Source organism: Rhinoderma darwinii, chromosome 5, assembly GCF_050947455.1.
Source record: "Rhinoderma darwinii isolate aRhiDar2 chromosome 5, aRhiDar2.hap1, whole genome shotgun sequence".
NCBI lineage: Eukaryota > Metazoa > Chordata > Amphibia > Anura > Rhinodermatidae > Rhinoderma > Rhinoderma darwinii.
Genome location: NC_134691.1, coordinates 307,126,970 through 307,139,366, shown reverse-complemented (window position 1 = coordinate 307,139,366; position 12,397 = coordinate 307,126,970). Strand labels below are relative to the sequence as shown.

At 40.9% G+C, this 12,397-nt stretch overlaps 1 protein-coding gene across 3 annotated transcripts in view; it reads left to right on the top strand.

The window, feature by feature from the left end:
- Window positions 1-12,397, top strand: part of ESYT2 (extended synaptotagmin 2) — a 110,332-nt gene that overhangs the window by 77,427 nt on the left and 20,508 nt on the right. For 2 of the 3 annotated variants that reach the window (XM_075827409.1, XM_075827408.1), the window contains exons 7-14: window positions 2,982-3,037; window positions 3,849-3,969; window positions 4,911-5,087; window positions 6,129-6,211; window positions 7,231-7,279; window positions 8,018-8,107; window positions 8,298-8,393; window positions 11,703-11,765. In XM_075827409.1, the coding sequence (XP_075683524.1) occupies window positions 2,982-3,037; window positions 3,849-3,969; window positions 4,911-5,087; window positions 6,129-6,211; window positions 7,231-7,279; window positions 8,018-8,107; window positions 8,298-8,393; window positions 11,703-11,765 (735 nt within the window). The remainder of the gene's footprint in view (window positions 1-2,981; window positions 3,038-3,848; window positions 3,970-4,910; window positions 5,088-6,128; window positions 6,212-7,230; window positions 7,280-8,017; window positions 8,108-8,297; window positions 8,394-11,702; window positions 11,766-12,397) is intronic. The other variant, XM_075827410.1, reaches the window with a different exon arrangement.

Here is a 12,397-nt window from a genome sequence, read left to right as displayed (position 1 = left end):
AAAACAACTCAAAGCATGTCAATCTTACCACTGCATATCCATCGTTCTGTGACCTATTCGACAAAACCCTGGTTAATTAATACTCATTGTGCTGATCGGTGTGGGTCCCAGAGGTTGGACCCCCACTGATCAAATATTGATTGTCTACATCTCCTAAGGATCGCTAATAAATATTATTTTTTTTTAAACTTATTTTATTGGGTTCAAATAGTAATGCGTACAGTCAGCAATAAGATAGTTGCAGTGTTACATTGACCCATTACAAGGGGATTACATAAAACAAAAGTAACAAAGAACATATAAATTAGCCAACTATGGTGACATAGTAAGGGGGGGGGGTGTACTACGTTCTATAGAGTAGAGCATTTTTCTGGCGTTCTCCATATGATTAATGCATTTAGGTCATTCTGATGGTAAACTGAATGCTTTATTCCTCTTCTCAGCAGATACAGAAGTGTTAAACGGGAGGGGTCTATAATTAGTGCTTCTACCATTGCCCGGTAAAATAAGGAAATTTATTTTCTTTTGAATAGAAGAATTTAATAGGAGAGTAGTTAGTGGCTCTGTCACCAGATTATAAGTGCCCTATCTCCTACATTATCTGATTGGCGCTGTAATGTAGATATCAGCGGTGGTTTTTATTTAGAAAAACAATCAATTTTGACCAAGTTACGAACAATTTTAGATTTATACTAATGAATTTCTTAACAGACAACTGGGCGTGTCTTTACTATTTGAACAAGTGGGCGTTGTACAGAGGAGTGTATGACGCTGACCAATCAGGGTTAGCGTCATGCGTGTCCAGCTGTTTCCGGAAATAAATGTATCGGAGTACGGACTAAATAGAAAGTCTATGAGCCCATACTTCGATACATCGGCTTTCCGGAAAAAGCCGAAGAGAAACTAAGTTTCGTTCTAGAGATTGGTGGGGGTCTCGGTGCTTGCACCCCCACCAATCCAAACTTCTGACATGTGAGAAGTTTGTCAAACGTTTAGCTACACTTTAAGTCTTGTACATGGCTACCTGCAATATTTATAAAACTTGTTGAATTTTTTTTCTCTGTTTATTTGTGCTTTTACAGCTGTCAAGTTGCTTCATTAATACTAGTCTACACGTGGTGTTCTTTACCACAATTCATATCCATGGCAGCATTCTCTGTTGTATGTACATGTGGCTTGACGGTGTACTCCTTTCAGGGTGTTCGTTATCTCCAAGGTTAATTCAGAGATGTACTGCATTTAGAGTTCTGTTTTTTGGATGGTCTTGCAATAAGTAGGGCTGGGCAATTATTTTTGGAAAAAAAAACACGAAATTCAGTGCAGATAACAGCCGTCATCTTGTGCATTTCGGTTTTCTATTTTTTTTACTGTTTCCTCAAAACACGGATACAGTTGAAGCCTATGGTAGAGCAGGGGAACGTAAGTTCCCTGCTCTACTATTCACTGTATAACGTTGGCCACTTACGGCTCAGCGCAGATGGGTGCGAAGACGTCACTGCCTCGCGCCTGTCTGCGCTGAGCCATGAGCGGCTCAGCACGTGTATTTTCAGAGTCCGCTAGGCTTCTTCCATATACACTTATCTCAGTCATCTTATTGGTCCATGGTGTCGAGCCTCAGTGCCCGCCCCAATTGTATATACAGGGTTGATGGGGGTAACCTACAGGGACCTCCCATCCCCGTATATACCAGCTCACCATCATCGGTGTATAAACCATTGGGGTGGGCCCTGTCTGCTCGCCATGGCACATTGGCTTTGAGGCTAAGCCAGAAGTAAATGTTGTAGGCATTGAGGACACTGGACCAATAGGATGGCTGAAACGCTGGTATATGGCAGAAGTCCAGCGGAATCTGAATTTGCAGCGAGCCACACGGATCGGAGGAGCAGAAGGATCTGTTGGAACGGGGTTAGGTGAGTATGTATTTTATTATTTTTAAAGTGAATGTGTCGCTATAAAAATATATATATTTTTTTTTTAGTTAAACTGTTAGTATATAAATGATTACACATTGTTCTCATTTTTTACATTTTTTCACAAGTCAGGAAATATTATAAATTAGATTCTAATTTATAACATTTCCATGTGCTGGTCACTAGAGGGAGCAATTCCCAAAATTGCAGCATTGGCATGTGGTAAAGCAACCTCATTGCTTTATGCTGCAAAATTGGAGAAGACACTCGCTCTAGTGTGCTCAAACAATCCCCCCTCCTTTCTCCTGGCACTAGGATACAGTGGTAATCAGACAGTATAACACTAACATACACACACATCACATACACAAACATAATACTTACCTGCTCCTGCCTCCGCCTCCGCTCCTAGTCCTTGCTTCTGAACATATGGACGGAAGCCGCGACTGGAAGTAGCCATCTTACTGTCCGGCCGCGGCTTCCGGTCCACATGAAAATGGTGCCGGATGTCGCTCAGCCGAAGACCTTCCTTTTGGACTGTGTGGAAGCGGCGCATGCGCCGTTCCCACACAGACGGCGTACGCTATAGTGAATGGAACGGCTCCCGTTCGCATTCTCTATGGGGATGTATGAGCCGTATTCCATCTCTGTATGTGTCGTTAATCGACACATACAGAGATGGAAAAAAAAGTGGCAGCCCCCATAGAGAAGTAAAAGAGAAAAAAGTACAACACAAATAAAAAAAAATGTAATGACCTACTAAAAGCAATAACATATTAAAAAAAATAATAATTTGTGACCCCCTTCCCTTTAAGAGTCACTATTGGGGCGGTTTGTATGGTGTGAGGGGCAGCTATCGGGGCATTATACTGTCAGGGTGTATATTATATACACTAGTATACAGCAGGCTTAGGGGATCCGTATTCAATGGCGTGGCATGCAAAAAAGGGGTGTGGTCAAAGATCACTTGTTAATTGTTATCGAGGTTAAATACATTAATTGAACAATAGCCCAGCTGTAGCAATAAGACACTTTGTCATTAGATTAATACATATTTATTTTCCATTTTAGCTCCTAGATATCAACTGGACAGGACTTACAAATATGTTGGATATTCCTGGTCTGAAGTAAGTACAAATTCAAGGGGCTCTTTATTATTAACCATTGCATATTGTACAACCATAGTGATATTTAAACTTTGTAATTGAATTGCTTCTTTCGGTACACACAGTAGCTCCGTAATCTCATCAAAGAAAGTACAAGAGCACGAAAACTCTCATTCACTATTTTGTACTGCCACCTAGTGGAAATGATAGTACTATGTTGCCACCATTGCAAAAAAATAAGTTGATCCGAATAAAAATGTTCATAGTTTTTTATATTCCACATTTCTTTACGATGAGACCATTGTAATTTGCGGTGCTTTTATAGGTTTTTTGATAAAGCCTAAAATATTTTGGAGTCCCGACTATCGTGTATATTGAATGCTGTGGATATAGCAATATATTTTTAATAAGCCAATATTCATAAGAGCAAAATACAAATTCCTAGGGATATATTTGTGTCTCGGAGATAGTACGAAGTGCATTCATAAGCTAAAGGCCAAATATTGGCCCTACGTTGCCAGTGGATTCGTAGGCTCCGTTCTTGTGTATGTAAAAAAAATAAATGAATCACGCCATAATTAAGTTATGCAATTTTTTTTTTTAAATATACTTAGTGTTTTAATTCCTCATCATTTTCATTATCAATACATTCTATTGGTTTCCTGTCAATGAGTAGAAACATTCTTGTATATGTCCAGTGTGCAGGCTACTGATTTTCCTTCTTAAAATTAACTGATCTCTGCATAAAGCATGGTGCCCACTAATGTATGAATCTCTTAAACACACTGAAAATCTCAACTGCTAAACCCTTTATTGATATTATTTCTAACAGTGGGGTCTCTGATACTATAATTTTGGATATTATATCCAACTACTTGGTTCTGCCAAATCGCATCACTGTTCCGCTTGTGAGTGACCTTCAGATTGCACAGCTGCGCTTCCCTATTCCCAAGGTGAGTAGAAAAGAGGAAAAAAAATGTATGCGTTGTTTGAAGTGGTTACATGATGTGGCCAATCGTACAATAATAATCTTGCTGGATAACACTGCGTTAGATTGCAATTTTTATGCTATTAAAGCATTTCACTTGAAACTATCCCATTTTGTTAGACGGTCCCCTAAAAATAAGCTCCTTGAACCCTAATGATTAGATGTAATCTATGGGGTAGCCCGGCAGCAAGTATTACATTTCACTGCAGCGCCTCCACCAGGAAAGTTGGGTAGCACACAATGCCCATTGTAATCCGTGGGCTACCTGTGTAATGCGGGATTGGATGCAGCGGTCACGTGCTGCTAATGCACGTGACCGCTGCAGCCAATCACTGGCCTCAGAAGTCTTGTGCCATACATGCTAGCATCACTGCTGAGGCCAGTGATTGGCTGCAGTGGTCACGTGCATGAATGGCACGTCATGTTGCAGGCAAGTCGACAAAGACTGGCGGGGACATCCGGAGCATCAGTGGGGTATTGAACAGTTGAATATTGTTTTGTTTTTTAAATCCCAGACAACACCTTTAAATTTATCTTTATCGCTATCATTATTCAACAGCCAAGGTGGAAACGATTTAAAACTTAACTTTGAATAATTACCAGAAACCATTTCAAAGCAATTGCCACTATGTAACATAAGTGTAAAAACCCATTACAGTTCACCCGCCCTGAAAGGGGCGATCCCGTCTGGAACCTGCCCCTCACTAGAAATGCCCTACTAATGTCCCTCATATGCTTCGCAAGGGGCAGTAGTAGGGTATATCCATGATCGGCTTTAGGGATGCTGGCAGATCCAGTTTCAGGGTATAACTGGGACAGAGGACGCGTCCTCCTGCTGATGGACTACTAGTGTGGACTACATGTATGCCCCTTTGATCTTATTTATGTTTAATATTTTTTTAACAGGGAGTTTTAAGGATACATTTTATAGAAGCTCAGGATTTGATGTGGAAGGACACGTACATGAAAGGGCTTGTGAAAGGGAAGTCTGACCCATATGGTGTTATGCGGGTTGGCAATCAGGTGTTTCAGAGTAAAGTCATCAAAGAGAATCTGAACCCCAAGTGGAATGAAGTTTATGAGGTAAGTACCTGCAGGTGGTGACTGCTTCTCCCTACCGGGAATATGGAGGAGACTAACACTGTATAAATTCTTACAAACCGTGTGAAGGGATTTGACGGTTTCATCCTATGGCTTGGCTTCTTAAGATGGCCGTGTACAAGGAATTAGGATTAAAGAGTGTTATTTGATGTAAATTGTGACTCAGGTTGCATTGTTACAACCTAATATCTTACCCTATCAATATCACTATTTTCTCTCAAGCTGTGCATTGAAATGAAAGGAAACCCTTCGACTTTTGTGTTGCTAGCTCCGTGGTGCATGCAGGCTGTTATGCGCTTAGTTCGGGTTGGGTAACCCCTAAATCCGCATGTAGACAACCTCCGCACTCTGGATGTAAATAACACATAGAGATTTTGTTGTGGAACTCAAGGTAGCGGATAGCAGACACTATTACAGCGAACAGACCCTTTATTACATCCGATACAGCGACCGTCACGAAGGCCAAGGTTTGGCCGAAACGTCCTGCTACGTTGTCGCTCTCCATTCATTACATGAAATGAATGTGTGAATAAATCCACCATTTTGCAATAAAATCTCTACGTATTACTTGCAGCCAGAGTGCTGAGGTTGTCTACATGCTAAAAGCTACAGTTAGACAAAGTGTTAAACGGTGGCAAGAAAGTTTTACAGTGTTGGGATAATTTTACACGGCCCAACGTGGGCCGTGTAACTAGCGATGGCTCGTTGATCGGCGCTCGTTTGCTCCTTTCACATGGAGCTAGTATGGGGATAAGCACTCGTTACTCCGATCGCTCGTCCCCCTACGTTTCTATCATGTTGTGCTGCCGACAATGATAATATTTAAGGCATTAAAAACTATACAATCGGCCGATGTACAAGCATTTGCTTGTCCATCGGCTGATCGTTGCCCTGTCTACACAGGTCAGTTATCCGGTACGAGCGTTCTGTGAACACTCGTTTGCCCGATAATTGGCCGGTGTAAAAGCTCAGTTAGTGACTTGTGCGTGCTTTTATCATTTATCCACAATTCCTTATTTACAGGCTTTAATTTATGAGCACCCAGGCCAGGAGCTGGAGATAGAACTCTTTGATGAAGATACAGATAAAGATGATTTCTTGGGCAAGTAAGTGTCTCCTTTGTGTCTACTTCTGCTATGACTTCACCTTTGCTATACAGTAGAAGAGGAAGTTATAGAAGTGGAAAAACGTGGCCTTAGACCACAAGATTTGCCTTTGCTGTCGATGCTTGTTCTGAAATAACCATGCCTAGGATCAGACATGTGCCGGTATTGGGTATTATGGGAATTCTTTTTTATGGGAAAATACTACTGCAAACATTGTTAATGTGCATTGCTGCATGTGTACTTTCCCAGTTAATAGAATAAATTCTATGATCCTAGTGTGAATCACTAAAGATTGAGAAACATATTACCATAGTATCCGAGACTCCCGCGTCCATATGGAAGCATTGATCTGTATCCACAAATATTACAGTTCAATCTACTAGGTTGTAAACGTTTACTTTGAGTGGGTGAGAGGCCCTGCAAAGAGGTTAAAAGTTTAAAAAGTGGAATCTGGTTTGCCAGGGAGGGAGGACCTAGGAATTTCCCAAATTCCACATCTTTTGGAATTTCTCAAGGGTTCCCCCGTGACAGGGCGGTAAGTTTTTCAACAACCATGTAATAGTTTATCTTCCACTTGACTTCAGAGAAGTCAATGGCCGGTTGTTTCCAAGCATTGGTTATTGTCTGCTTTGTCACCGAAGATAAAAAGGTGATCAGCTTCATCGTAGCACAGGGGACTTCAATGTCCTGATTTCCAGTGAGTCTTTCCCTGCGATTATGGCCTGTCACTGAGTGGATGAAGCGATGGACTCAAAGCCACAGGTTGGAAGAGCAGATGTTGTTTTCACATTTCTTTTGGAGCCAGCCATTTATTGAGCAGACCTAGTATCACCGAGAACATGAATCGTGCCTCTGCGCTTCATATTGCAGCAAATATGGGCAGTAGACATCCACACTTAAATATATATAACCCCTCATTCGAAGATGACTAGACTTGGAAAAAGAAGTCATGTTGAATTTTCTCTCTCGTCAAAGCGTTCAGTTTGGCGAATACACTTTTAACCTTTGTTTTCATTTAGCCTTTTGATTGATCTGGCTGAAGTGGAAAAAGAAAGAGTTGTAGATGAGGTAAGTCAACCATGTGGTGAAAAGTATCAGATGCGATGTAGTTACCTTTTAATATTGTCCTAACCAGATGGCGGTTTACAAGTAAAGGTGTGCTTCATGCCCTTCACATTGCCTTTATTGTACACCTATTAGGGATCACAGGTTCACTCCTATTTTGGGCCTTTTTTAGTAGTAGAAAGAGACGCTAATCATAAGGTATGCCTGTGTATTCATAAGCCACTCACGTCTATTGCTCAGAATTAATGTGATCCTTCTAGATCCTGATTTTGGATCATTTAAAAGAAAAGATCACTCAAAATACTACCAGCACCAGCAGCACACAGAGGTCTCGGGACGGACAGATGTCTCATTAACCATCCGTTCACATAGCAAAGCCCTGACTGAATCTTGATTTAAAAGGCTTTATTTCCCCATCCATATGACCCTCTGACTAGCGCGCATTTTTCTGCATTAAGCTCTTTGTTTTACTGAATACTTATATGCCCAATAGCTTTCTAGAGCCTTTTTTTTTTTCTAAGAGACTGCATTGTGCCGTGTATGAACATTGATCATCATGTAACTGTTTGGATGAATTTTTCAACATGCAATTGACCTAATGATAGATTTATGTAAAAACAAACGTGGTCAACTGTCAACTGTCCTTTGGCCGTTTGAGTCCCTTAACATTTTTTATCCTTTTTGTTGTTATTATTATTGAAGACGAAGTATGAATTTATTGGTTTATCTCCTTTTTTATAGTGGTTGTCACTTGATGAAGCAACTTCGGGAAAACTCCATTTAAAGCTTGAATGGCTCTCTCCAAAGTCCACCACTGAGAACCTGGACAAGGTATGTATACCTTACAGGAAGTATGTATTAATATGGATTACGAAGATCTTGAAAACATTATTTTTTTTATTTTTTACCTGCCTTACTATAAGAATAGTGGCCACAACTTTGATGCTCTTGACACATATATTGCTTTCTCTGATGTAGATAAAGTGTGTGTTTTCTGATCCAAGTTTTTTTTATTATTTAGGTACTGACCAGCATTAAAGCTGACAAGGATCAGGCAAATGATGGTCTTTCTGCAGCTCTGCTTATTCTGTACCTGGATTCTGCAAGAAATTTGCCTGTAAGTATCATCAGTCTCTTGGGATTGATAGTATTTTTCACTATTTTTTTTAAATATTCCTTTCTTTGCTTCAGCCAAGAATACATCACAAGGTTTCGGCTGAAAAATTATTTGACCGCTACTCCAGTTGTTAATATTAGGACACTATATATACACATTGCATGGATATGTCCATAGAAAATGCTTGACATGATTGAGTTTAGACACTATAATATTGTTCGTTTTTATAGCCAGTGTACAAGTTTGGAGCCGGATTATAATCCTATTATAGTGTTGTGTAGTATACTGACCAAATATGAGCTATTCATGATCCTGGTGCAAGGACAATAGCCGTTATTTACCACATAGCCATAGGCACTATAGTAAGAGACCACACACTACTGTAACAGGGATTCTGGTTGACTGAAAGAAGTAAAATATGTAAAAGGATTAGTATGTTGAGAATCAAATACAAGTGTAGAATAAGACCTCAGGCACATTGCAGAGCTGTGTTCAGGAAGCTGCTCTGCGGCACAGATTTCCTTTCGGCTCCGTTCCGCAAAGCTGTAGGCACTCCATGCGCCGATGTATGGTGCATCCGTGCAGCGCCGTATTATTAGGTTATTCTCCTCTAGAGTCAGAAGAATTTCTCCATAATACAGCATCCAATGCAACTTGGTGCAATGTCGGATTTATATGGCGTCTGGCAGAATGGAATCTCTGTATGAAATTTAGCCATACGGCGGTAAAATGGGGCTGTAGAACACCTCCATGCAACTCTGGAGCTGTGATACGGCCATGTGCATGAGGCCTTAAAAATACATTTGCCAGGGTCACAATAGGTAGCCTGTTAAAGTGTATGCTGCCCAGGTCATATGGAAGTGGCAGGAAACTGACTGGTCGGCACAGCTGCAAATGCCGAAAATAATTTGGAGAAAGTCCTCTGGAATAACAAGTCAAGATGCAATTCCATTTTTATGGATCAGATGTTAACGATGAGCGGATGATGCAAACCATTATAAAAACTTGGTGACAAACTCCGCTGTCAGGAATATGCTTTATACTTGAGTCTGTTCCATTGTCTGGCGTAATTGTTTCCAGATAAGGCCTACTTAACCTCTGCGTTGGAGGCGCTGTTAGGATACCCCAATGGAAACGCAGACCGAACCTATTTAAATTTAATGAGTTGGTCGGCCGCCGGTGGTCATGGTGCAACGGAACCGGCGCTTGTGGTTATTCCCCCTTCTGATCCTCTGATGGAACAGAACAGAATGGCTAGCGCAGATGTGAACACCGCCTTCTCCCATGCAAGGCATGAAGTATGAGGAACTCCGATCATGTTAGATTTTCATTAACGCTTCACTTATCTGTATTCTTCACCAACAACTTTCAATCACGTTTTACCTTTCAAAACTCTATTTGTTCCAGTTCAGCTTCCTTCATTGTTTATCTGTGTTACTTGCATTGTTTTGTTTGCTCGTGTGCTTATTGTATCATTATTATGTTCTGCTTCGCTTTGGTCATTCTTTGCTTCCTTGCCTCATTCTCATTTTCCAAGAGTATCTACGAGGGGAACTTGGGGTGTGGCAACTTAACAGAAAGGAAAGCTTCTGGACTGATCTTTTGTGAAAACACCTCCTCTCTGTATAGAACATTATTTGTGAGTTTCCTGGTGGTGGCTGCCGAGTGTTGCAATAGACATGCATGTGTGCCTACAGTGCATGTTTTTCAGCATGTCGTCAATGCAATCATTTTAATGAGGTGAAGACTCGTCGATGATCCAAATATATGTATTTGTCCTGAAGTTGGATTTAGGACTCTCCAGTTTGGGATCTATTCTAGGAGAATGAAGAAAGGTTTACACGAGGCCTAGATGTATGACTGTTATTAAAGAGTTTCTGTCACCAGTTTATAACTGCCCTATATTCTACCTAATCGAATAGGCGCTTTAATGTAGATACGTTTTTTGTTTCTTTTGAAAAACATTTATTTTTGACCAAGTTATGATGATTTTTAGTTTTATGCGAATTTGTTCTAAATGCCCAACTGGGCGTTTTTTTACTTTTCACTAAGTGGGCGTCGTAAAAGAAAAGTGTATGATGCTGACCAATCAGCGCATACACTTCTCTTTATTCATGCCCAGCTTGTGTCACAGCACCGCGTGATCTCGCAAGATCGTGCTGTGATGGGACTTCCTCCCGCAGGTCCTTCATCAGAGTAGCGGAAAGAGTCAACAGACATAGTCTCCCAGCCATGCCAGGACGTTTATCCGGATCTGCAGCGGCTGGAGACTATCTGTTCAGTCTTCCATGGCTCCGGTGAAGGAGCCATGGAAGAATGTCCTTACAATTCTTCTTCCCTACACGGGGCCTCAGACTTGACAGTTGATTTAAAGTTAACCTGTCACCAGCAATTCACCTATTGAACTCTACTCCTCCCTCGCTGGCCGCTGAAATCTAGTTCCTGCGCATGCACCGCTATGGTGTCCCGTTGGGCGCACGCATCAGAACAAGACATCGATGTGCAAGCACGGGATTTCGTATGTGCTGGGAGGAGGTGAGGAGCGGTCAATCAAAAGTAAGGAGGCAGGGTTAACTCGGAAAGGCTTGAGGAATGAAGATCTGATTTTTATGCTCATTAGCATACGGCACAGGAACACTAAAAAGCGGAATACTAAGGTACAGAGCCGACTTAGAAGATAATGATAGGTTACATTAAAAGTGATTTTTAACCCACTACCACCAGGTACTGCTGGTTTAATAGGGGAAATGCTGGTGACAGGTTCCCTTTAATATACGGCTCAGAGGATGAGAATGGTAAATGGCAGTCTGTACTCTGCTGGCAGGTTATGCATGACAACTGAAGTTCCCTGCAGTCCAAGTGGTGGTGTTGGAAAGGTAAAAGGATAAAGGCTACGTTTTATATTAGGGATTTGCTATGTATGTTGTAATACTTTAGTTTAGTTTTCTTTTTTCTTTTAGTAAGTGGGGCTTCCTCTAAACATATGACCAAATAGTTCCGACTGAGTTGCTGTTTTTGTTTTAACAACTCTTGTGTGGTCTTGTACAGTGGAAATTTTGTGTAAGGTTTGGTAGTTGTTTCTCTGTTGCACCTCACAGTGACCTGAGCAGAGAGGCAATCCTGTCTTTAGTTTGCTGTTGCTGCCTTTGGAAACGTGCTCTCCTATTGTCTGGGCTATGTCAATATGTACCTTCTTTAATTGCATTTGTTTTTTGTACTGTGCCCATGTCATCCTGTGGTTAACCTGCTAGAGCTTCCTCATAGCTTGGTTTATTAACCCTGAGTGTGTTCATTTTTCTCTGTTGTAAGAATAATCCATTAGAACTTAACCAGGATGGCATGAAGAAATCTGCTGTTGACAAAGCTAAAAAGGTAAAACAATCCAGTTAAACCCTTTTTGGACCGTTTTAAAGGATAAAAACAACAAAAAAACAACTTGTGTAATAAGAATAATATATATGTAAAATATGCACAATCTTTCTCGTGAGTTAACAGGCAAGTGGGCAGGAGTATGCCAAATGAGCTACCACCCACCCACAGTAGTTAAGGCTCTAAAGCAATGTAGACTCAAACCTATCCGTTTACCGTGGATCAGGTCACTTGTTCATAGTGAACAGACTGAATATTCAGTGGCTGCCACATGCCGGAATAATATTCTTAGTTCCTTGTGAATTGATAGATTGGACAATGGCTCATCATACAAAAGAGCTGCCGTCCCCATGGGTAGGTGATAGGTTCTTGATGCTATATTAATTTTAACCTGCTTAAAACTCTGCCCATCAAAGATGATCGAGTTATGGGGAACATTGTCTTCCTTTAACAATAGCCGATACGATGACAATTCTCACCATAAAGGGCATGCGTCTGATCTTGTGCATACATTAAGCTAGAGAAAAAGAAATCAAGGCTGATATGTAAAGTACATATGAGGCAAAATGAAATACCATCCAGCAAATTGGACCCAATGACATTTATGTTGGTTCAGTGCCAGCTTACTTTAAAAA